Source organism: Capsaspora owczarzaki (genome assembly GCF_000151315.2).
Source record: "Capsaspora owczarzaki ATCC 30864 unplaced genomic scaffold supercont2.9, whole genome shotgun sequence".
Taxonomy (NCBI): Eukaryota; class Filasterea; order Ministeriida; family Capsasporidae; genus Capsaspora; species Capsaspora owczarzaki.
In genome coordinates, this window is record NW_011887300.1 from 67319 (window position 1) to 91525 (window position 24207).

At 54.2% G+C, this 24207-nt stretch overlaps 10 protein-coding genes and 1 pseudogene across 11 annotated transcripts; 6 read left to right on the top strand and 5 right to left on the bottom strand.

Moving 5' to 3' along the window:
* The first annotated feature begins 47 nt into the window (after positions 1–47).
* On the top strand, positions 48–1296 carry CAOG_05405 (hypothetical protein). Its single transcript, XM_004346028.2, has 4 exons — positions 48–157; positions 245–299; positions 420–564; positions 770–1296. Exons 1-4 carry the CDS (start codon positions 61–63, stop codon positions 1226–1228), a joined length of 756 nt encoding a protein of 251 aa, XP_004346078.2. The 5' UTR covers positions 48–60; the 3' UTR covers positions 1229–1296.
* A 79-nt stretch (positions 1297–1375) lies between these two features.
* On the bottom strand, positions 1376–4013 carry CAOG_05406 (hypothetical protein; the record flags this gene model as incomplete). Its single annotated transcript, XM_004346029.2, has 1 exon — positions 1376–4013. Exon 1 carries the CDS (start codon positions 3989–3991, stop codon positions 1376–1378), a length of 2616 nt encoding a protein of 871 aa, XP_004346079.1. The 5' UTR covers positions 3992–4013.
* Positions 4014–4382: 369 nt separating this feature from the next.
* Positions 4383–6002, bottom strand: CAOG_05407 (zinc finger protein). Its single transcript, XM_004346030.2, has 4 exons — positions 5714–6002; positions 5454–5558; positions 5203–5332; positions 4383–5098 (listed from the first exon to the last, which is right to left on the bottom strand). The coding sequence occupies exons 1-4, from the start codon at positions 5931–5933 to the stop codon at positions 4402–4404; spliced, it is 1152 nt and encodes a 383-aa protein (XP_004346080.2). The 5' UTR covers positions 5934–6002; the 3' UTR covers positions 4383–4401.
* Positions 6003–6403: 401 nt separating this feature from the next.
* On the top strand, positions 6404–8944 carry CAOG_05408 (lysophosphatidic acid acyltransferase). Its single transcript, XM_004346031.2, has 5 exons — positions 6404–6603; positions 6970–7232; positions 7335–7512; positions 7613–7736; positions 7988–8944. Exons 1-5 carry the CDS (start codon positions 6433–6435, stop codon positions 8833–8835), a joined length of 1584 nt encoding a protein of 527 aa, XP_004346081.2. The 5' UTR covers positions 6404–6432; the 3' UTR covers positions 8836–8944.
* Positions 8945–9415: 471 nt separating this feature from the next.
* Positions 9416–9604, bottom strand: CAOG_08886 (hypothetical protein; the record flags this gene model as incomplete). The annotated part of the gene is made up of 1 exon (XM_011272246.1): positions 9416–9604. The coding sequence occupies one exon, from the start codon at positions 9602–9604 to the stop codon at positions 9416–9418; it is 189 nt and encodes a 62-aa protein (XP_011270548.1).
* A 405-nt stretch (positions 9605–10009) lies between these two features.
* On the top strand, positions 10010–10792 carry CAOG_05409 (general stress protein). Its single transcript, XM_004346032.2, has one exon. The coding sequence runs from the start codon at positions 10070–10072 to the stop codon at positions 10634–10636; it is 567 nt and encodes a 188-aa protein (XP_004346082.1). The 5' UTR covers positions 10010–10069; the 3' UTR covers positions 10637–10792.
* Positions 10793–10869: 77 nt separating this feature from the next.
* On the top strand, positions 10870–13109 carry CAOG_05410 (hypothetical protein). Its single transcript, XM_004346033.2, has 2 exons — positions 10870–12374; positions 12486–13109. The coding sequence occupies exons 1-2, from the start codon at positions 10950–10952 to the stop codon at positions 13071–13073; spliced, it is 2013 nt and encodes a 670-aa protein (XP_004346083.1). The 5' UTR covers positions 10870–10949; the 3' UTR covers positions 13074–13109.
* A 942-nt stretch (positions 13110–14051) lies between these two features.
* Positions 14052–17865, top strand: CAOG_05411 (hypothetical protein; annotated as a pseudogene). Its single transcript has 7 exons — positions 14052–15532; positions 15653–15823; positions 15928–16071; positions 16169–16399; positions 16500–16676; positions 16771–17191; positions 17323–17865.
* Positions 17866–17904: 39 nt separating this feature from the next.
* Positions 17905–20835, bottom strand: CAOG_05412 (hypothetical protein). The gene has a single exon (XM_004346035.2). It carries the CDS (start codon positions 20744–20746, stop codon positions 18332–18334), a length of 2415 nt encoding a protein of 804 aa, XP_004346085.1. The 5' UTR covers positions 20747–20835; the 3' UTR covers positions 17905–18331.
* Positions 20836–20869: 34 nt separating this feature from the next.
* On the top strand, positions 20870–21824 carry CAOG_05413 (hypothetical protein). The gene has a single exon (XM_004346036.2). The coding sequence runs from the start codon at positions 21009–21011 to the stop codon at positions 21783–21785; it is 777 nt and encodes a 258-aa protein (XP_004346086.1). The 5' UTR covers positions 20870–21008; the 3' UTR covers positions 21786–21824.
* An 86-nt stretch (positions 21825–21910) lies between these two features.
* On the bottom strand, positions 21911–24128 carry CAOG_05414 (hypothetical protein). Its single transcript, XM_004346037.2, has 6 exons — positions 24040–24128; positions 23759–23798; positions 22836–22873; positions 22735–22748; positions 22563–22565; positions 21911–22466 (listed from the first exon to the last, which is right to left on the bottom strand). The coding sequence occupies exons 1-6, from the start codon at positions 24085–24087 to the stop codon at positions 22073–22075; spliced, it is 537 nt and encodes a 178-aa protein (XP_004346087.2). The 5' UTR covers positions 24088–24128; the 3' UTR covers positions 21911–22072.
* Positions 24129–24207: the final 79 nt, after the last annotated feature.

Here is a 24207-nt window from a genome sequence, read left to right on the forward strand (position 1 = left end):
CCTCTCTTCCCATTTTTGTTGTTTTGTTGACAGTTCAGTCTCAGAAACGCAGCGCGAACAATGTTTAACGGACCGATTCGAGGCGGCTGTCGCGGCGGCAAAGACCAGTTCAAATGGGACGACATTAAGAATGCCAAAGACAAGGAAGCTTATCTCGGTATGGCTTTGAAAGGGGGCGACTTTCTTGCAGTGAGGTTGATGGGGAATGACTTGAGCGTTCAATGGGCTTTTGCATTGACGATAGGCAATTCGCTGATGGCGCCGTCGGGTCGCTGGGCCAAGAACCGCGATTTCAACTGGTAATGCGACTTGTGTGATGGATGATAGGGAATGCCTCTGGCTCGTCGTGCATCAAGCGTCTGGAGACGGACGCTTTTGAGGCTCGAAACACGACACTGAAACGACGTTTTTGCATGTAGGTACACGAAGGCAGGCACGGCAGCTGCGCCTGGGTCTGCAGAGGCATCTGCGGCTGCACGCGAGGAGATTGCGCGCATCAAGGCACAGGAGGCCGAGGCGCTGGCGAGCGTCCTTGGCATCAAGACAGTCATTCCGGAGGGAAAGGTAAAAGCTGAGCCGGTCTTCTGAGATTCAGTGTCAAGCAGAGATTGGAAGGACTTTGAAAAAGCAAGTGCTGTTGCTTTTGTTGGGGAGGAAATTGGGATTGAATGGCGACGACGGCGACGAGTAGTTATGAAGCGGGGCGATTTCAACTCACTCCTACACTTTGTACACTTTTTCGTTCGCTGGTTCTTCACCCTGCTCAAAGTCCATTCTGGACGTCATTGCAATGCATGCACCCGTGGTTGCGCCTGCACCACCAAGCACAAAAACCGACAAAAACGGTGCTCACAGCAAGTCAAAATCCAGCCGACGCCGCTCGCGTTCGCCATCCCGATCGCCCCGACGGAGCGATTCTCATCAAAGCTCGCATCATCATCATCATCATCATCATCATCGCCGCTCGTCGCGATCTCGGTCTCCTCCGCGGCACCGCTCCAGGTCCCCCGAACGTCGTCACCGCTCCTCGTCACATCGCTCACGGTCGCGGTCACCGTCTCCACGACGCAGACGCCGCTCACGATCGCGCTCTCCAACAAGGCGCGAGCATCGCCATTCCCACCACGACAAACATGCGTCCCGTGATGGGCCGCGGCCACCATCGTCCGACCGAAATGACGATCGCTCTCGGAATCGCTCACGCACTCCATCCCCAGCAAGGCGGTAACCTGCGTGGCTTTGCTTGTTTTGTACAACATTATTGTCTGAATAATCAATCCCTTGTGGAAATTTGCCCTTCCTTCTGCCCTGCCCATAAAAAAAAAAGCGAAACAGAATGTCTGCCTGTATTTTTCGTTGCTTTTTGTTGAGATGCCTACAGCATATAGTTATTCCGCCACAGGTGAAGAATGACGTGGCGAATCACAAAGTCCTGGACCGCATCGAGGCCTTGGTCGACAAAAATGGCACCAATGATCGCTTCGAGCAAGTCCGCCAATACTTTTTGGTGGAATCGGTAGCCAATCACATACTTGTGCAGACCAAGCGAGCCAAACACCTCGGTGAGATGGAGATTGTTGATAATAATGCCCTGCAGATACTCGAACAGGACAGGCACAGGCTGGTTGTGGTGTCCAGTCAAGAACCGCCCGGTCGTCTTGGTCATGTCCACGCCGTAAACACGCTTGACGTCGGCTGGCGACCAATGCATCAAGAACTTTTGCACCGAGTACTTGAGAACAGTGTCGCCGACAAAATCCAGGCCTTGGTAGGTCTTGGAGACGGGCAGAATGGCGGGGTGTGAGTTGTCTGCCGTCAAGGCCATCGCCAGCCACGCCGGTTCGTTGAATCGAACCCCGAGAATCGCCTCCACCTCACGCAGCTTTTCAAACCAGGGGTGGTCGGGTGTGGTGCGATACAAGCTTCGACCGGAGTCGTACGCGCCCGTCTTGAGGAAGGCCGCCAGCATGCTCGGGGTCATGTAGTGCGCGGCAGGCCACAGGCCGGCTGCAATGTCGCGCGTGTAGCGGAAGACACCGCCCATGGTGATGGACTCGCCCATGCGAGAGGACGGCAGGAAGAAGAGACGATTGCGGCTGGGCGGATTGGCCAGCAGCTGGCGGGCCGATTCCAAGGACGGCTGCGGGAAGATGAGTCGGAAGAGATGCTCGAGCGCCGGTGTGGGCGAGCCATTGTCGGCAATGACAGCACCCAAGACGCTCATCACCAGCTCAGAGCCATGGGCATTGCCAAGCAGCACCTGCCGGTCGTTCGTCAGGATGGGATTGTGGGTCGAGTATGTTGTTGCGCCGGGTGCGGGGCTGGTGAAGGCGGCGACGTTCACAGAGAAGGCGGGCGGGGTTGAGTGTGCATCCTCGTCTGATCGCTCCCTGTTCTTGGGCGAGAAGCTCGAAAGCAGCTGTGAGTGGCTGATTTCGCCAGCCATGCTGGGCAGAATGCGCCTTCGGCCCAAGTCGCGCAAGACCACGGCAATGTCGCTGCGGTGCATCAGGCACGTGGAAAGGAACGTCGCAAAGGACTCTTTGTGGCGATGCAAGCAGTTTGGGCTCAGGCTGGGGAAGAGCGCATGGACGTAGCCCACCCACCACGTCAGGAAGGTGGTGTCTGCCAGCGTGACGAAGCGCGCCGGCCACCAGTGGGAGCTGGCACCCAGTACACTGAGCCAAATATCATCCTTGTACCCCTCTGGCATGTCGGCGATGTCCACCTTCGCGGCCATCGGCGTCAGCACCGCGGTCGCGAGCAGCGCTGGGTTTTTAAACTTGTAACCAATCGCCGTCTCAATGCGCGCCACATCGTTGGCCGTCAGGTGCGAGGCGTCGTTTGCATACGCAAAGCCTTGTTCGTTTTCCATGGCTTCCTCGGTGAGCCCAAGCTGGTCGAACGCAGCTTTGGCGGCCAAGCGCATTGTTTCGACGTCCTTGGGCGAGTCGCCAAAGTTGGTGTTTGGAATGAAGGTGTCCGGGCTCGGGCAGTAGATGTCCTTGTTGACGGGGTCTGTCGGCCCTGTGCCTTGGAAGAACTGGTTTGGGTCAAAGTGCCGCTGCTGGTCGCGGCCGTACAGAGCTTGTGTGGAGATCAAGAGGGCCGTGTCGCGCGATCCGTGGCTGTCGAACAACTTGGCCAGCTCCACGTCTCTCCCTGCCGGTCGAGGGCTTGAATCTCCTCGGCGGACGCCATCCACGACCTTGGCACGATACTCGGTGACATGCCGCGCCTGTTGCAGGAACTTTGGGTCTTGCTGAGAAACACGGGTCACGTTCATGGGCGAGTACGGCGAGCGAATGTTTAGCACTTTCGCCGAGCTGAAGGGTGGTGACGACGATGGCGGCACTGCAGCAGCAGTAGCAAAAGGAGTAGTAGCAGTAGAAGTAGCAGCAGCAGCAGCAGCAGGGGCTGAGGTGAGCAGCGGGTGGGAGGTCGGAGGGAACATGCGGCGCTTGACTGTGATGATGGGCGGCGGGGCGGCGATGGCCCTGCGCCTCTGGTTGAGCGAATCGCGGTTCATTGCGTACTGCAGCACTGAGAGCGAGCGATTGGCGCTGATCCCCCGGCGTACGACTGGAGCAGCCGCGACGGATGAGGATGAGGACGGGTAGAACGATCGCTCTCGACCTCCTGGAGCAGCAGCAGCAGCAGCAGCAGCAGTTGGTGTTGCTGCGTGACTTGCGCTCGTGTCAGATGACGATGATGACGATGATGACGATGCGTCTGAGCGGGGTGCCTCGGCGCTGGCTGGGCCTGCATTGGCTGCGGACGTTGACGTTGAGAAGGATCGCCGCTCGACGCCCGTCGCCTGTGCCTGCGCCTGCGCCTGCGCCTGTGCCTGTGCCTCGCTCGTCATCGCGATCGTCGGAGCAGTGCTGTTGTTCGCAGCATCGAGCGCGATTGGGCGCGGCAGAGCGGCTGTCGAGGACGTTGCCAGTCCACGTGCGAGGCGTGCTGAAGCAGCAGCAGCAGCAGCGTGCATTGGGAAAAAAAAAAAAAAAATACAGCCAAGAGACAAAAAGGACTGAGAGAGAAATTGGTGGGTGGAGGGATTTGGAGATTGTTGTCTTGGCTTTGGACGCGGTGGTTGTTGTTGTTGTCTGAGGATTTTTGGAACTTGGAGATGCATCAAATGGGAGGAGAGGGAGAGAGCTGCGTGGAAATGTACTGTCCTGCACAAATGTTAGAGCAAAAAGGTTGAGATGGATAGGAGGTCCGACAGATGATTAAATAACACTATTGATGGTGCGCTAACACACACGAAAACAATCACAACAACAAAAACTAAAGCAACAAACAGTCAAAAAGTTAACGGAGAGCTCGACTTGCGAGGACGCTGCAAAAGCGAGCGGAAAAATGACCACCTGCCCCCACCAAAACCCCCGACCCAATTTACACGGTGAGCAGCTTGTCATAAGAGGACGACGAAATGTGACTCTGCGAGGGCTGGAAGGGATTCAGCCAGCGCCAGCTGGGCTCGGAGCCGAAAACGTTGGCCAGCTTTGCGCGCAATGCAGCGCGGCGCTGTACAGAACGGACAGGCCCGGCAATGGTGATGGTGGTGGTACCGCTTGCACGCCCCGACGAGCCTGCCGCATTGGGGAGCAGTGGCGGAATCATCAAAGCCAACGGCGACGACGACGATGAAGGGCCCGGTTGCCCCGCCAAAGCCGGAGCAATTGACTTTCCAGGGATGGCAGAGGCGGACGCGGGCAGTGCACCTGTTGCAGCGAGCGACAGGGCGGCATTGTTCGCCTGCTGTGCCGCAATCATGTTTTCCAGCTTGGTTGTCCCGAGAATGGTGGATTGTATCGTGTCGTACAGCATGTACAGACAAAACACGAAAAAGATGACGACTTCGACGGCAAAGAGGATGAGGGCGACAGTGTCGTCGCTGCTGAGCTTGTTGTTGTTGTTGTTGTTGTTGTTGTTGTTGTTGTTGTTGTTGTTGTTGTTGGGTTGCTCGGCTTGCCTTTGCCATATCAAAGTCGCGAGTAATAGGCATGCAGAGTATAGGCAGAGCATGCAGACGTAGGTCAGAAACAGCATAAAGTACTTGACTGAGAATTCTCCCACGCAGTTGTTAATCCTGTCAAAACCAAACAAACAAAAAGCAAACCAAAACAATCCAACACCACAAGTAAGACATCCACGACACCGCCAACGTTCTGACAAAAAAGTGCTGGCTCATACCATGGGCAGTGGTGATCCATGCGTCGAATGCAGTAGCCGCAGGTAGAGCAGTGGTGAGCGAGAGGAGGCCGGTAGTTTTGGCACTTGTTGCACAGCGTGCGAGCTGCCGCAGTCATGCTCGGCTCGTGTACTGCACCACCAATACCATCACAATTGTATGGAACGTGTTTTTTGATCATTCAAGTGAGTGCTCTGCTCTGAATGATGCAGTTTTGACGATCGCCGTTGTTGATGGACGAAATTTACTTTACCAGTTGAAAAGTCGAGATCGAGCTGCGGCGGTGGAATAACGCCTGGATCGCACGTCATTGCGCGGAAATGTGACGCCAGCGCCAGCAGCAGCAATGTATGGAACGCTGTTACAATTGACGATTGGTTTCGAAGCGAGTGAGTGAATGAACGTTGTCGACAACAACGACGTATCCTCCCCCCACTTTCGCTGAGCCATCTCGCCCCTCGTTCCATAGCAAAATCGCATCAAGGGGAGCCACGCGCGCAATGAACGTCTCACCGAGGAGGTTGACGAGGCCGGCGACCGTGTAGTCGAGGTACGGCAGGATGATGACCCAGGTCGCCACGTAGCCCGCGTAGCCCAGCATCAGGTACGCGAGGCCCACCGCGAGGAGACCAACCGGATCGTGCTTCATGCAGCGTGGGAAGCGCGGCAGCCCCGGGCGCGTGGGAGGACGCGACGAGCGCTGCGACGGCTGCAGCAGCTGACCGGGTGGCATGAAGGCTGAAGCCGAGGTTGCTGAGAGAAAAAAAAAAAAAAAAAGTGAAGAAGGCTGAAAATGCACAGGATATTTAGACTGAGCACTGGTAGGGCGAAATTGAGAGATGCGCAATGCGAAAAGTGCTCACTAGGAGACGCAGAGCAAATTGGCAGTTGGAACATTGAGACAACGCTACGACCAACCCTGGCTGAGCCAAAATCATTCCACTTGCAATTTCCCCTAACTCAAGCATGCAGCAAAAGTGTGCAGAACGAGCCTTGGTTTGGTGGAGTGGCGCAGTTCGAACAGAGAGAGAGAGCGAGCGAGCGAGGTCCTTTATGATTTGGCTCCTTTTGCATTGTGATTTTCCTTACTTCTTCCAGCATCATGTCATCCCAATTTCTCAGCTTGTTGTTGTTTCCATGTTTATGTTTGCTATGTTTGTTCCTCTTCCTGAAATGGCGACGGACGGACGCTCACTCCACTTCGTTCAGTTCCTTCATTGGCTCAAACGAACATGAGTCGCGGGGCGTCGTCTGCCACGCTGCTGCCGCCTGGCGATGCCTCTGACTCTGCCTCATCCGTCTCGTCGTCTTCATCGACAACGACTCCTCCTGCTTCAACCACCACGAACACGAACACGAACACTACCATGACTGCTCTCGTCGACGCTCCAGCAGGCGGCTTGGTGAGTTTTCCTTCCTCTCTTCTCTCTTCTTCTCTCTTCTTCCCTCTGTCTCTCTCTTCTGTCTCTCTCTTCTGTCGCTCTCCTCTTCGTCGCCTTTCTTCTTCAATCCTGTTGCTCGTGCTTTTCCTTCGCCTTTCATCATCGCTTCTCGTTTGATACACGCGGTCGAAATTGATACACGCGGTCGAAAACGAACGATCGCTGGCTTTTTTTTACTGCGATCGCGATCTTGCTTTTTTTTTTCTTTGTTTCCTTCTCGCTCTTTGTCTGCTTATTTATTCTGCATTGTAGCTTGAATGTGGCAGCCTGCTTGAATGTGGCAGCCTGCACTCACTCTTGGATGCGCTTGACAATCCCCCCTTGCAGTACATTCCGCGCGTCGAATCCTCGCTCCACCAGTTTGCAGACAGCGAGCCGCAGCTCGTCGTGTCGGAGGTGCGCACGCCGTCCAACTTTGTGGAGGAGAAGATGGCCAAGAACTCGAGCTGGGGCATTGGCGACGCATTCTCGCGCCCCACCGCCGCGGAGGAGAAGGACGCCATCCAACGCAAGTACGAGGAGCTCATCTCGGAAGAGTTTCGCCTCCAACTCACGCGCGAGAACAACCCGTCCTACAAGCGCAAGACTCAGTAAGGAGGCCGTTTTTTGCATTCATGGTGGTGGTGGTGGTGGTGGTGGTGGTCCTAATCTGACTGAAACTTGCACTCTTTCCCGTTCGACTCTTTTGGCAGATTTGGCTTTTTGGACTTGGCCCCGCTTGCCCGAAATGCTGTCCAGTGTCTCGTCCAAGACGACTTTACCAAGTGCTTTGAGTCGGCTCGTCGCGATCCGTGGAACTGGAACTTTTACCTCTTTCCGATTTACTACCTTGGCGTCTTTTTCCGTTATTTTATTCTCTTCCCAATCCGAGTATGTTCTGGAGAGATGCATTCTGTGTGTTGCGGCATCCGAATTGTTTGCTAACGTTTTACTCACTCTTGCACACATCGTTTCTGTTTTTGCTTTTCAGCTCATTTGCTTGATAATGGGCTTTGTCTTGTTCGCGCTCGTCATGCCGTTGACTTTTCTTTTGCCCGAGGCACGGCGCTCGCGATATCAGCAAAAGTGCGTTCAGCTCCTTGCTACGGTTTTTGGTAAGTTTGAGTTTTTTGACTCTTGCATTTGTTTTTTCTTCTTCTTCTTCTTTTTTCGTGATGAGATCCACTCGGCTGAGACTTTCGCTGAAGAGTTTGCGTTAATCGCGACAAAATTACACCAAGATCGCTGACATCCCTTTTTTTATTCTTCTCCTTTCTTGAATTATTCTTTTTCATTTTGCCCTTGCTGAACTGTCTTCTCACCTACGTGCTTGTGTTTGCCTCTCATCTCCCCCCCCCAATTCTAGCCATGTCATGGACCGCCGTCATCCGGTACCACGGGACACCACCTCCCCGTCGGGCCAACCAAATTTTTGTCGCCAACCACACATCGCTCATCGACGTCATTGTGCTCATGCAAGAACGACCCTATTCGATCGTCGGTCAGCAGCATGTCGGCGTCGTTGCCTTCTGTCAAAAGTACGTGCTTGGGAGCATGCGCAACCTCTGGTTTGACCGCATGGCTGCCAAGGACCGCGCGACTGTCGCCAGCCATCTCCACGAGCACATTCAGGACCCGACCAACCCGCCGCTTCTCCTCTTTCCGGAGGGCACGTGTGTCAACAACGAGTACGTGGTCATGTTCAAGCGCGGTGCGTTTGATTTGAACGCGACCGTCATTCCGATCGCCATCAAGTACAACAAGATTTTCGTTGATGCCTTCTGGAACTCGCGCATTCAGTCCTTCCCCCAGCATCTCTTCCGTCTCATGACCTCCTGGTGCGTTGTCGCCGACGTCTGGTTCCTGGAGCCGCAAACCAAGCTGCCCACCGAATCGTCGACCCAGTTTGCCTCGCGTGTCAAGGAGCTCATCTGCAAACAGGCCGGCCTCGTCTCTGTCGCCTGGGACGGCTATCTCAAGCATGTCAAGCCCAATGTGCGCGACAAGGAGGCTCGGCAAAAGATTTTTGCGCACAACCTGCTCTTCCGCTTTGGCATGAATCCCAAGCCTGCTCCAGCAGCAGCGGTGGCACCCAAAGCTCAAGCAACAGCTGCTACATCATCTTCTTCTTCTCGCCCCGCCGATGCTCACACCGGCGCCTGGATGTCCACCGACGGCGACGTTCTTCCAGCAGAGGACAAGAAGAGCTTGTAGAAGAGTCTTCACACAAACCGATCTCTCGTCATTTTTTGCAATTTTTTTTTCGATTTTCGCTCTCTGTACAGATATATCCGACCTTGTAAAAAGCAATATATTCAGAATCATTTTTTAAACATCCTGATCGCATGTGTCAACAAGGAGTTTTCCGGGTTGGCAATTCTGGAACTTTGCACCACATTTTCTCTTTTCGATTTTCTCTTGGAGTCAAGGACTTGTACCAGAATGTACGCACACACGTCTTGTTATTTGACTTGCTTGACCGGTGCCAAGAAGCAAAAGTCGCTGTTTCGGGTCAATTTGCAACACGTTTACCACAAAGCAACTCATTGGCTCACATTCAGCTACACCTCTTTTATTGCAAGAAACGCCCTCCGTATTCTTCATCCTACTCAAGGGACACTGTGCAGAACACGTTGAAGCGTCGAGCGTTGTTGTAAAGCCTGTGTTGGTGAATGCGAATTGGTATTTTCCCCCTGCACGGCACCCTCGCTATCCATCCTTCGAAAGAATATGGTCGACGAAGCAACTTTACTGTGCAATAACTGTACAACACTTGCACCAGACCAGTTGTCGCTCACGCCTTGGGCTGAGTCTCGTCCTTGTGGGTCTCCTTGTGAGACAAGCCCATCTTCTCAGCCATCACATCCTTGGCGTGGACAAAGGCGTTTCCAATGCGCTCGGCAATGTTTGGCTGCTCGACCGGCTTTTCCTCCACGGTGGTCGTCGTGGGCATGTTGACTGTCTTTTCGTTTTCAGCTGGCATGGCTTGGACTGGCTTGCTTGGAAAAGTTGTAGTAGTTACTCTGTGTGAAGAAATGTGAGAGTCGAAACAGTGAGGAACACGTCCCCCCCCCCAACAAACAAGATGTCTCAACCCAACGAGAGCGATAATTAATTCACCAGTTCGAAAGAAAAAACGACTGAGACGCGACTTTTGAAACCAAAATCAGCGTTCTCTCTCTTCATTGCTTTTGTTTGCTCCCACAAACTAGTTGCACGAGCTCTCGTCCTCACCTTTTGCTGTGAATCCAGCCGACGCCAGAATCCAAGCTGATCTGACCTCAGCGGCCTCGCTTTGAGCTGCAGAGAAAGAAGAACGCCGAGCGAAGTGGCCGGTTTTTGTATTTTGCCTTTGAACGCCAACTCTTGTTTCGAAATTTTCACATCGTGAGCACGCACTCCTCCTTTTGAACACCGCTGAACTTTCAACCTCAGAGACTCAAGCAAGATGAATACAAACACCGCAACGCCTGCCTACCACCCGTCGGTGCAGTTTGTGCAAACAAGCGACAAGGACAAGGCGCGCTTTCACGACGTGATCAAGGGCAGCGACACGGCCATGCTCGTGACGCACTGCGGCGAAGGCGGCCCGATTCGAGCCCGTCCGATGGCGCTTGCGTCGCTCGAGGACAACTGCGATACGTGGTTTGTCACGGACGGGTCGGAGGGCAAGGTTGCCGAGATTCAGCAATTCCCGGACGTCTGCGTGACCATCCAGAAGGGCGCCACGTTTATCAGCATGAGCGGCCGAGCGTTCATTCACCACGAACGCGAGAAAATCCACGAGCTGTGGCGCGACTCGTGGAAGACGTACTTCCCAAAGGGCCGCGACTCGCCCGAGATTGCCCTGATCAAGATCGAGCCGACCATTGGCGAAATGTGGGACAACTCTGGCGTCAAGGGCATCAAGTTCATGATTGAGATGGCCAAGGCGCGCATGCAGCACCGCACGCCGGCCGACATGGATCACGCCAAGGTCGACCTGCACCACTCCAGCATGCCGATGAAGATGTAGTCGGAGGCCGATGCGCGGCTGGTGTTTTGGCGTTTGGATGTTGTTTTTCGGTTACTTGTTTTTGTTTTTGGTTGCTCAGAATTCAATTTGTAAACAACAAAAGCAACGACAACGTCCTCGTCACAGTTCACTTGCCGTAGAATGCTTGCACTGTTTGTCTCCCATCAGAAGTCGCAGCTGTTCGGCGATTACTTTTTTTGTTGGTCTCAAACTGGATTCTCAGTTCTCGTTTTTGGTTTTTTAGTTGTTTGTTTGTTCGTTTCGATTTTTGATTCTGTCGATTTTGACCGAACGAACATCATTCTGACCACAAATGGCGGCTGCCGAGCGAACCGTGCGCTTGCAGATTGAACATGATGACAACGACGACGACGACGACGACGCCGGTGGCTGGAACTGGAGCGGCGGCGATGGTAGTCTGAGCGTGGGCGGCGGTGGGAATGAGCAGTTCGCACCATTACGCAACGCGGCACCGCACACCCACAACAGACGGCGCTCGTCAGACGATTCGACCAACGGTGGCACTGCTCCTGCTGGACGATCGGCGGTGGGCGAAGGGGCTGGCGGCGACTCGGGTTCGATTCCCAGCAAAACCGAAACCGGTTTCGGAGCGGTCGTGGCGTGGCTGCGTGGAGTGAAGCGGTCTGTCGCCGCGTCCCACCGCACTGTGCGCCTGTCGATTGCATTTGCATTTGTCGACCAGCTGTGTGCGAATGTGATTGGCGGCATTGCGCTGTCTGCCTTCATCGAGTCGCTGACCTCGGACGACGAAGCCATGGTCGGCTACGTCTCTGGCGCGAACGGCATCAGCGAGACGGTTGCCGCTGTCGGCCTGGCATGGTGCACGCGGGCAAGCATCCGCCGCCAGACCATCCTGCGCTTTGGCTCGGTGGCCGCGCTCGTGGCTGCGGGGCTCGGCGTCGCGTCGTACTGGACGCGCTCCATGCCGCTCCTGTTTCCCGCCATGTCCGCCTGGGGCATCTACAACGCCGCGGCCAGCATTGGCATTGAATCGCTGCTGGCAGACTCTGTGCGGACCAACCAGCGCGAGTTCATCTACGCCGTCAAGCACTCCGTCTCCAGCGTTGGCATGGGAATGGGCTTTCTCATCTCCGCGCTCATCTTCCATGTGTGGCTCGCGGACGACTGGGGCAAGGCGTACCTCGTCCTCATTGTGTTTTCGGCATTGTCGCTGGTCTCGACGGCCCTGTGCTGGTTTATCCGAGACGCAGACTCGCTGAAGGACGAATCGGAAGGCGTTTTGGCAGTCTTGCACGACGCGCCACTGCTCAATCCCGGAAAGGCAGGCGATGGCAACAGTGATGGCGATGCTGATGATGCGAGTGATGGGAAACTGCCTGTGGTTGTGCCGTTGACCCATCGTCCGTCGTCGAAGAGCAGACCCGCAAATGAGAACGACGACGACGACGACGAGGATGTCGTTCTGCTCGAAATCTCCCCGTCAGACGCGGACAGCCCAGCTCATCCTCAAAAATCTGGGACAAAAAAGCCAGTTCCTCATGCCGAGGGCTCGAACGATGTCTACCAGAACAACAAGGAAGCGGATGAGGAGGACGAATCGGGCGACTTGCTCCCTGCCTCTCGTTTGGCGGTACTGTCCAACTACAACGTCAAGCACCGGTGGTTTGCCTACATTCCCCTGATTCTAGTCATGTCAGATATTGTCACCATGCTCGGCGCGGGAATGACAGTCCGTTTCTTTGCGCTGTATTTCAAGGTTTGTTCGCGTGCGCTTTCATGGAGCTTCTGAAGACACAACGCTTTTGTTGATTTGGTTTGGTCTCTCAATCGACTCACCTTGTTTGGTTCTTGTCGTTTGCTTGCTTAGAATGTTCACCACCTTTCTCCACTGGTGGTCAATCTGATCTGGGGCTGCACGCCAATCGCGATTGCAGTTCTGTCCATGGTCGCCGCTCGTTTGAGTCAACCACTTGGGCGCCTGCATACCGTCATGCTGTTCAAGGGCATTGGCATTGCAATGCTCTTCCTCATGTCAATACCTGCGCCGGTCGTGGTTGCGATTGCGCTGTACGTTGTTCGCACATCCGCCATGACTGCCTACCAGCCTCTACTGCGAAGTATCATCATGGACTTGACTCCGAAACACTTGCGCAACAAGTACAATGCGGCGGAGAGTATCAACAATGTGACCTGGAGCGCTTCCGCGTTGGTTGGTGGCTTGCTGGTGGAGAATCGCGGCTATGTCTTTTCCTTTAACATTACTGCCGCGATTTACACTGTTGCGGCCATCCCGCTGCTCTTCTTGCTATCGGCCGTTGATGTGAATCATTCTTTGCCACCGCCCATTGTTGTCCCAAGTCCGGACGCTCGCCGTCCTGCCCCACCCGCTGCTGTTCGGCACGTCGATCATCTGACCGACGACGATGATGATGATGATAATGGATTGCTATTGTGAGAGTGTCAAGTGTCAATGAACGTTGTTCTTTAGCTCCTTCTGCTCGACCTTTGTTCTGTGCTCGTGCTTGTGTAATTCCAGCTTGAGGTTCTTTTACAGAGGACCCCATCCATCATTCCTTCCCTCCCATTGCTCTACTGTCCAGTAGAGGTCCTTTCCTTGCACTTCAGTATTGATTGCAGTTGATGTTCCGTTGAGGGTGTTGCAAAATCGGCTTCCAACAATTCTGAGCAGGTTCGTTTTTCGCCCAGCATTGCCGCTCACGCAGCCATTGAACGCGCTTGATGTTCGTATTAACTTTTGATCATTCATGTGGACAATGCCCAGATGGCTCATGTCAGTCACTCCTTTTTTTTTTTTTTCTTCTCATGTCGACGGATTGGAGCGTTCGTGAGCGCGACTATGGCGCTGAATCGAGCGTGCATTCGCGCAGTGGACGCGCGACGCTCGTGCACCCGCTGCAGTCTGCCACCGAAGCCAAGAAGGCCGCTGAGCTTGAAGGCACGTCGCATCAAGCAAGCAAGGGGGGGAGAGGGGAAGGAGGAAGGGGAGGAAGGGGATGGGGAAGGAAGCGAACGGATTGAGAATTGGGCCGCGATTTCCCACAGAGCGAGAGCGAGTCAGCCAGACCGCGATCGAGTGAGCTTTCAGAGTTCAGAGTGAGTGCGAGTGCGAGTGGGTGAGTGAGTGAGTGTGCAGAGTGAGTGAGAGTGAGGATTGGAAATTTGCCGAGATCGTCACGAGCTGGATTTTTCTCCTTCTTTTTGTTCTTTGCCTCGCATTTCAGATCCACACACGAAGAACGAAAGACGCGAAAACCGAGGCTGTGAGAGAAGGAGGAGGAGGGAGAGTGAAGGAGCAGAACGAGAGATGGAAACCAGAGAGAGAGAGAGAGAGAGAGAAGACCAAACTGAATTGAATGGAAAAAGCATTGGAGGACCAAAAAAAAAAAAAAAAAAATCAGCAGTCAGTTGACTTTTGCATTTGATGATCACTTTCAATTCTCAATTCTCAATCTCACTTTCAATCTCAATCTCAACTCGTATTGCATTGCAGAACTCAAGCGAAAGCAAGACGCAGACGCCGCCGCTGCTGCTGCTGCTGCTGCTGCCGCGAACGCAGACGCCGCCAACGCTGCTGCTGCTGCGACTGCCGCTGCCGATCTCGACCCGCTCTCGGCCATGCTCGCCAAGGCAAACAGCGCGGGATCAACACCGTTGAACGACCCGCTGTCGGGCGGTATCATGGACCCGCTGTCGGCGGCCGCGGCCATGGGCGGCGCGGGATCATCGATTGGCGGCACGGGCAGCAGCGCCAGCGGCCCAACCTCTGGCCTGAGCGGCCGCTTGAGCCTCGCGCACGACGTCGATATGGTTGCCGATGACGGCGAGACCTTTGAGCCGTGGGTGGCACGCCGCGGCGCCATCCTGCAAAAGTACACGACGTCGGAGAAGCTGTCCATCGTCACGAGCTTCCTCACTGTCGGCGACAAGACCATGCTCAAAGCCCAGTCGGCGCTCACGGACAAGGTGCGCCACCGCGTCGAGCAGCTCGACGACTTTGAGGGCACAGACCAGGAGAAGCTGGACGAGCTCTCCCAGCAGGACTACATGAACCGCATTGAGGAGCTCAACCAGGAGCTCATCAAGGCCTGGGACGCCGACCAGCGCGTCAAGTCACTCAAGATTGCCATCCAGTGCGCCAAGCTGCTCGCGGACACGGCCGTCATTCGCTTCTACCCGAGCAAGTTTGTCCTCATTACAGACATTTTGGACACGTTCGGACGGCTCGTGTACGACCGCATTCGGCTCAAGTCGAGCTACTTTAAGCCTGGCGCCGTCAAGCCGGTCGTCCTGCCAGAAGACTTTACCCCGTCCATGGTGCCCGACTCGGCCAAGGAGACGTGCCGCAACTGGTTTTTCAAGATTGCCTCCATTCGCGAGCTCATCCCGCGCCTGTACGTCGAGACGGCCATCCTCAAATGCTACTCCTTCCTCACCACCGACGAGTACACGCACGCCCTGGGCCGTCTCTCAAAGATGATTCGCGGTATCGGCGACCCGCTCGTCTGCGTCTACGCTCGCGCCTATCTCTGCCGTGTTGGCTGGACGGTTGCGCCCAACGTGCGTGGCTACCTGGCGGGCAACCTGTCCGACTTTTTCTTTGCCTTCAAGCAGGTGCAGTCGTCCGCTGTGGCGCGCATCCTGCAGGAGCAGAACGTCGATCTCGGCTCGTACCTCAACCTCTACGCGCCGGCGGTCGAGTGGCTCCTCAACTGCATCGCCTACCGAGCACCCGAAGCAACGCTCGAAAAGATCTTGAAGCAGTACAACGACCAGTGCAAGTCGGCAGTCGTCCTCAACGCCATTCTCACTGCCTTCCGTCCCACCTACGTGTCCTCCCAAGCGACCATTTTCACCGAGCTGATTCGCACTGCGGACTGCACCGGGTTTGCCATTGTAAGCATTCTTGTGTTTGTTTGTTTTGTTTGTTTGTTTGTTTGTTTGCTTGTTTGTTGTACGTGTGACTCTTTGTTGTGGACGAGACGAAAAACTCACTGACTGCAATCTCGACCACAGCACGATCTGTATCGCACACTCGGCACAAACCTCGTGTTGAGCGACCCGCCAGAAAAGCTCCGCTTGACCATTCTCAACGAAGTATGGAAGGTGGTCATGAAACTCACCGATCCCATTCCGTACATGAGCTGCGCCGAGGTGTGGATTGAGTATCCGGTCAAGCACTTTGGTGTAAGTACATTCATTGGGTGCGCAGGGGGGAAGGGTGCAGAGGTGGCCCTTGATCGACCGCATGCGCTGACTTTATTGTTATTTCTTCGTTGTTTTCTTGGCAGGCCGCGCAAATTAACGCCTTCTTGGGCGACGTGATCAAGCATGTCACTGTCGATCGCGCTTTTGAATCGTTCTACCCTCAACTTCAATCGATCGTGAACAAGGTTCTTTCACACATTACGGACTTTGGCATGCTGTTCTCAATGGTATGCCTGTTTTGCAATTGTGCTTGCCCTTTGTTTTTTCGTTTGTTTCGGTGACCATGCACTCACCCTTTTTGCTTTCATTTCACTGTGGCTCCAGGACAAGTTTATGCCGTTCATCGACCTCTTCCAAAAGGCATCCATCAAGGTGGATGTCTGCAAGGCGGTCATGGAGGCTTTTGTCAAGCGACAACTGGTGCCTACTGCCGACCCTGTTATTCTCAACGCCCTCGTGTATGTGGGCAAAGTCCTGCACGACGCCATCGACGCCCTGTCCTTTGACGACGAGCGTCGACAGACTTCGAATCTGATTTGCGGCTTTTTGCGCAAGGTAGGTCTTCGAGGGTGTTACCGTGTTATGGCCATGCCATTCTCATTTTTGTGTGCTTTTTGTTTGTTTGTTTGCTGATACACTCGAATGCCCACTTTAGGTTTCTTTCGGTCGTGACCTCGAGCAACAACTCAACTTTTACGTCGAAGCGCGTGCCAACTTTACCAACCTGGACACGGTGCTCATCCACCTGACCCAGTGTGCCAACACACTTGTTATGCGCGCCCAGACCATTGTGAAGGGCCGTCATACCAAGAAAACGGCCGCATTTGCCAGAGTAAGGGAATTCGGCTCGCTGTTGTCTCGTAATTTTGTTCTGGGAATGATGGCACTCATGCACTGCGACTGTTTTTTTTTTCGTTTACTCGTAGGCCTGCATTGCATACTCGTTCATCACCATCCCGTCCATTGTGGACGTCGTTTCCCGCCTCAACCTCTACCTGTTGGCAGGACAAGTCGCGCTGGCCAACCAGGCGCTCCCACAGGCCGACGCCTTCTTCCGCGCTGCTGTGACGCTGATTCCCGATATTCCAAAGACCACAGAGATTGACCTCAAGCAACGATCGACAGAACCGATTCTGGTCAGCTTCTTGCTCGAGTTCCTGTCGACGCTCCTCGTCGTGCCCGATCATCCCGACCACGGCAAGCTCTACATGGTCAAGGGCTTGATTAACATGATTCAGACGTATCAGTGGGAGGAGAATGGCGATGGCAAGATTCGTGTGTACATGGGCATTCTCTCGCTCATGGCGTCGATGCACCAAACACACTATGCCTACCGCATTGAAGGAGGTAAAGAGAGGCTCACGACTGCATGTTGTGTTGAAGTGTTTGGCCGCATCTCTGTCCGTTGGACTTACTTTTTCACTGTCTGCTGCTTCACCCGACTATTTCTTTTTGTGTGTGTGTGTCCGATTGATTAGTCGAGTCCAACGACACGCTCTACGGTGGAGAGACTTCCTTCTTGGAAGAAATCAATAAGGTTGTTGTGGCCGTGAACGAGGAGATTCTGACGCATTTGGCCTCGCTGCAAGACAACGCCAATGCTGAAGCCCACAAGCGACAGGCCGATCTTGCCCTCCAGCTCTTCAACTTGGTGATTTCGCTGTCGGATCTGTCGTCGGCCAAGAATGCATCACTTGCCGTCAACCTGTGGAACCTTACCAAGCGTAACAACGCCTTTGACGTTGCGTTGATGAAGCGGTCGGCAAACTACCTGAAGACGCTCGCTGGTGAAGTGGACGAAGCCAAGCGCGCCGCATACGAGGGTGTTGTCGCTCGTCTCAAGTAATTCAATCAAAAAAAAAACCGAAAAACAAGCTACCGTGCAGATATCCACTTGTTGTTGTTGTTGTGTATTCTTGATGTTTTTTTGTTTTCTTCTTGTGGGGGTTTTGATCTGTGGTTTCGAGTTATTTTGTTTGTTTGTTTCTCCTTTATGTGCTAATACAACACAAAACACTGAACCCGAACTGCGCAAAACTTTCGACTGGTGGATGCAAGGAGAACGGTGACAATTTCATATTGTTGACAAGATTAGTGCAGACAAGACAAGGAATAGATTGACGAAGGGTTTAGGGTTAGAGGCCGCATCCTGAAGGCGTGACAAAAAAGAATCGAGGACATGGCCGGCACCAAAACATAACAGCTCGACCTCCTCGACAGTTTAAGCATCATAGCATCATAGAATAACAATCATAGAATCACATAGCCGGCAATGATAGAGAAAACCCTCAGAATAACGGGGTAAACAGAACAGATACGAATCGGAAGGGGTCATTAGTGAGATAGGACAATAAAAAGTAAAGGAAAAGGCCAAAAAAATGAAGAACAGAACTGGCAAAACTACAACATAAACTCGGGTTAGAATTGAAAAGTTCCCCACTTCGAGACTGCTTCGTTGCAATCTGTGCTCATAATAACCACGCATGCCTACGGGTCGGCAAGTTGGCTGGCCTTGTTGGCCAATCGAGCGCTGAGCTTGACGCCGCGAGACTGAGCAGCCGCGCGCGAAATGCTGGACGGGGTCATGTTTCCGCGAGCGTTGGACGCCAGCGCGGAACGACTACGGCCGCTAACAAGACCCTTTGCCGCACGATAAGCGGTCACGTCACCACAGTCGAGCAGCTCCATGACCAAATCAAACAGCTTGGTCAGGTCGCAGAGCATGAGATCGAGGTCGAGCACGGACACGGCGTGGTGGTGTTGGTCAATATGCTCTGAGGCCTCCAGCGCCGCCAAGTCCACGCGAGGCAGCAACAGCATGTGCTCCTTGAACTGGAAGATGCGATTGACATCCGACGTGTCGACAAGGTACTCGCGAAGGCGCTGGCAGCGCTCGCTGATGGGCGCATCGCGGGGTTGCGTCGTGTCGCGGAAAAAGTCGAGAATGTAGTTGGTAACGTGGCTCAGAATACTCGAGGCGTGGGAGAGCACAAAGAGGCGTGCCTTGGGGTCGCGCAATTGGTCGTGGTGCATCGATGTGCGGATGTTTTGGAATTCGGTCACAATCGCATCGAATACGGACGGGTTGCGCTGGGTCATGAGCTTAAGGAAGACGGACAAGAGCTCGAGGCGGTTGGGGAGGCCAGGCATCACATCGAGAACGACGCGGCCGTCCTCCTCGCTCGTGACAGCGCTGGCATGGACGGCGACGTGGTTGGGGAGGTTTGGGTGGGTGCCGTTGCGCGAGACCAGGTCGGACGTGCCATGCGCAAACGAGCACTTGCTGCCAAAGCCGCACGCGCCGCGCAAAAAGTGACGGCACAGCACCCGCTTGTAGCCCTGGCCTGGCTGCAGGACCGGACCGGTGTTTTGGGAGGACGCGACGTGCTGAATGATGCGGCGCGTCTTGATGAGGACGATCGTGAGGTCACAGAGCATGCGATCGATCGTGACGAGCGGCGTGTCGGCATCGCCACGCGCAGATGCGGTGCGATGCAGCGCAACGTTGCCGTAGTGCCGCAGCTGGTAAAAGCGGTTGATGTCAGCCGGGTAAGAAATGCGGGACCGGAGCAAGCCGAGGTTGTGGTCGAGAGCGTCGGTAATGTCCTGCTCGTGGCACTCCTCCAAAATGAAGACAACAATGGCCTCCAGAATCAGGCGCGAGCGAGCCAAGATTGTGTTGCGAGCATCCACGTCGTGAATCTGCGTGATGCACATGTTGCGAAGCGACGTCAAGCCCTTCGAGATGGCCGCATGCAGAGTCGGTATCAAGTTCAAGACGGCCTGGAGCACAGTGAAGCGCTGTTCCACGCAGCGCACGAGCAAAAAGCCGTAAATGTGCTGCAGCGTGGCCTCGGACATTGAGTTTTTGGGCGGGAGGGACGAGGAGGCCAGGGTCGTGGCGGTGGTGGAGGGCACGCCTGCGGCAGCGGCGCTCAGCGCGGCCAGCCTGGAGGACGTGGTGGGAGCCTGTGTCTGTTGCGGCTGCGTCTGTTGCGGCTGCGGCTGTTGCGTCTGCTCGTTTGGGTGATGCGCACCATGGCCACCGCGAGCAGCGCCAAACTCGGACGCAGCAGTCGCAAGCCGAGCACCAGACGCACGGTATATCGAGGGAATAAAGTCTTGTTCCGACGCAGCCGGCGGGGCTTGGCTGAGCACGGCGCCGACAACCTGAGGCTTGGCAGTAGTCGCAGTAGCATTCGCATTGACTGGGTTAGCATTAGTATTGGCATTAGCATTAGCAATAGCATTCGGACTATGGTCGGGGTAGTCGTCCAACTCGTAATCGTCGCCATACGAGTACGCCGCCTCGTCATTATAATCCGTAGTAGAAGTAGAAGTAGAAGGAGTAGCAGTTGTAGCAGTAGTGTTCGCAATAGGAGCAGCAGGAGTGCCTGGGTTGGCTGTAGTGGCGTAGGACGTTGCCGGCGATCCCGTCGACGCGACCCCAGCCGGCGTCGTCGATGCTGATGACGGTGTCATCGATGATAGTGATGATAGTGATGATAGGGATGGGGTTGGCGCGTAGATGGTGCTGCTTGGAGTACTCGACGAAGTGGGCAGGTTTCTGAACTCTGCAGCGAGCAGATCCAGTCGCTGCTGCTGCTGCTGCTGTTGATGCTGTTGATGCTGCTGCCAGTTGTGCTGGTGCTGGTACTGCGGCTGCTGCGGCGGTTGGCGCTGTGGTGGCGTCGCATAGCTGACGTCGTCGCCCCACCCATGCTGGCCCTGCGCTTGCTGATGCTGCTGCTGATACTGATGCTGATATTGATGCTGACGATGCTGCTGATGATGATGATGATGCGTGGGCTGGCTCGGCGGAAAGGCGCCCTCAGAAAGAGCGTAAAACGGACGACCGCCGCTGTTGTTGCTGTTATTGTTGCTGCTTGGAAAGTTGCTCATCGTTCAGTATCAGAATTTGTTTTAATAATAAGTAAAGAAAAAATGATACGAATTCTTTATAACAAAAACCACAAAAACTAGAAAAAATTAGGGAAAAAAGACTGAACTCAGTCTTTTGCTTTGATTTTGTTCGTTTTCGACTATCTTTTTGTTTGTTTCGATCATCCTTGAACAAAATCTTCATAGGATTGAGTTCACTAAACTTTTCTCAATTCCTAATCACCACCACTCATCCACCCACCCACACACACTCACTTTGAGCATGTCGTTTGATCCGACTGCGTTCGTGTGCGTCGAGGCGCTGGTGAAGGGCCAGGTGGTCGTCGGCCCGGGTTGCGTCGTGCAGCCCGCAGCCCAGATCACCGCGGACGACGGCTGCACCATTGTGTTTGGCTCTGGCAACATTGTGAGCGAGCGTGCCGTCATCCGCGCGGTGGCACCAGAGTCCCCGTCTCAATCCCAGTCCCAATCCCAGTCTCAATCCCAGTCGTACTCGTCCAGTGGCAACGTCACCGTCACCGTCGGCGCGGGCAACATCTTTGAGCCAGACTGCCGCGTCGAAGCCGTCTCGATCGGCTCGGGCAACATCTTTGGCGCCAAGTGCGTCGTGCAGCGCGGATGCCGCGTCGGGAGCGGGAACTACTTTGCGCCGGGAACGCTGGTGACGCAGGCAAGGCTCGATGCTGCCGCGGCCGCATCGCCAGACGGTGCATCGGTGCACAATGCGACGAGCCAGCCAGGCCGATCGCCCGCGGCAGTCATTGCGCGCGCAGTGGAGCAGCAGCTGGGAGAAGCCGCTTCATCAACTTCTGCTTCGTCTACTCTGCAGGCCGCATCCCGACCAATGTCGCGCGTACCCAAGCCCAGCTCAGTCGCAAAACAAGGCCAGGGCAATGCTCAAGGTTCTGGCAATACCCTGGCTGCGGCACCCATCTCGCAAGCGGTCGTAGACGCAATGCGGCCATTGGAAACGCTCCAGCAACCGTTCTTGGCCTCGCAGTTGCCACTATTCCTGCATCCCCAGCTGTCGTCCATGTAAAAAGAATATTGAACAATAATAAGATACTGTAGTACAAGACTTTTGCATGTTTTTTCGGAAGCTTTGGGCAACCACACAACTTTTTTTGCCGAAGAATTTGCAGCACGAAAGCGCACGAATGAAAATCAGACCATGCGCTGTATTGTTGAGGCTACTTTGTGCACAACGATGCAAAGAACACGCAATTGTTCGCAGCCTAAAACAAAAAAGAAGTCTACTGCGAAAATGCACATCAACAAAGCGGCAAGATCCAATTCCTCAGAAACCGGAACACAGAAAGACTAGCTTTACTGGGGAGCAGAGGACTTGGCAAGCTCGGCCTCGTACGACGGGGGAGCGGGAGTGCCGTAGTAGTTCTGAGGGGGGTAGGTGCCCTGCTGCGGCGGGTAGCCACCCTGCGGCGGGTAGCCTTGCTGGGGAGGGTAGCCTTGCTGGGGAGGGTAGCCTTGCTGGGGCGGGTAGCCTTGCTGGTAGCCCTGCGGCGGGTAACCCTGCGGCGGGTAGCCACCCTGAGCCGGATAAGCGGTGGAGGTGGTGACAACGGTGCCAGCGGGCTGCTGAACGGGGGCAACATAGGTCGTGGCGATGTAGGAAGCGCGGCGACGGCGGACAACGCAGATGATAAAGCAGGCAAAGATGGCAACGCCAACCACCATAGCCACCCAGAAGTACCAGAGGCCACTGTTTGTCCAGAAGAACACCAGCAAACAAAAGTGTTAGGTTTTGCACCACCGCCGCTTCCGGGTTTCGTTCAACAGTGACTCGATGAGAACTTACGCGCTACGGAGAGAGTCGAAAAGAAGATGCAAAAGTCGAGTCAAGCGAACAGAGCAAAAAGAGAAACAAACGAGGAAGTGAGCCAACAAACGATTTTTCTCAACAAACCAATCCGAGTGTGCTCGAGATACAACAAGAAGTTGAATCATGCTGGAGCAGCAGCGGTTCTTACACAGAGGTGCAGCACTGTGCAAAACAGACAAAGACAAAGGATGTGAGCAAGGCAATGAACAATAAAAGAAACCAATGCGATTTGCAGCCAGAATTCTTTACCGAGTAAGGGTAAGGGGAGCAGCAGTAGTACGGCGACGCTAACAGGATAGAAAAAGTCAAAAAAAGGGACATCATTCAAAGTGAGTGTGACACGAGAGTCAGAGTGCAATTGGAGAAGATGACATGCTGTGACGTCAGAAGCGAAGGGAGAGCAAAGCGAAGGGAGAGCGAGAGAACGAGATGACATTAGACTTTCCAACCTCACGCCTCACGCCTCACGCCTCACGCCTCACGCCTCACGCCTCACACTGTGACCAACGAGTGAGTAGGTACTGCTCCGAGTCGACTCGGGTCGAGGGGGTGGGGCTAATGGGGTGTGACGTTGCATTCGCCTAAACCTCCGCAGACGCAGCAAAAGCACGTCACCGCGTCACTTTGCCACACTCAATTCCACCCCCTCACCCCATCTCTCTCTATCTCATTGTTCGCTCGTTGGTTTGCGAGACAGCCGCAGAGCAGAGCTCGTGCTCGTGCTCGTGGTTGTTGGTGTTCGATCAAAAACACTTTTAGCATTGAGCAAATGGCACAAAATGTGCGCGATTCAAAAACCGCTGCGCCTTCGCCTTTCTGCCTTTCTGCCGTTGATACTCAGAGCAGCGCTTTGTTGTTGATGTTCGACTTGCGCAGAACAAGTTTGTTGTTGACGAAAGCGAAACGAAAGGGAATAAAATAGAAGAAAAAAAAGCGAGTTTTGTTTGAAAAATAAGCATTTTTCGGTCTTTTTTTTTTTTCTTTTTTTTGTTCTTGTTCTTGTTGTTCGTCGTCCGCTGTCGTGCTGTTGTCGCTTTTGCACTTCATGAGCCACGCTTCATTGCGAGCAACCAGAGGAGCGGAGCGGAAAGACGCAGCGAACAAAGAGAGAAACGAGAAAAAGACCCGTCAAAAAACAAAAAAAAAAAAACACAACACAATGGGTCGCTTACAGCAGTAGTAGCCAGCGCCGCAGGAGTCGTACGCAGACACCTAATAAGCCAGACAAGCAAGTGAGACAAGTGAGACAGATGGCAGCAGCGGCGGACGCAGAAGAAGAGATAGAGAGAGAGAGAGAAGAGGGTCGAAAAAGGCGAAAGAAATACACAAGGGGGTCACCCATTGCTTTCCCCTCCCCACCCTCCGCTTATCAAGAAGGGAGAGCGGCGGAGGCAAGGAGAGTAGAAAGGAAACAAGGTTGACAAGGAAGGGGGGCTTTAAGCGCGGTTGTTACCAGCATGGGCATCGCGACGAGCGCGAGGAGCAAAGAAAGAAGCTGCATTGTGATTGTAAAAGAAAAAAAAAAAAAAAAGACTAAGAAAAATTTAAACGAGATTTGATCTAGATTCGAATCAACCAAATTAGGTGAAAGACACGAACATAAAACCACCACCAACAAACA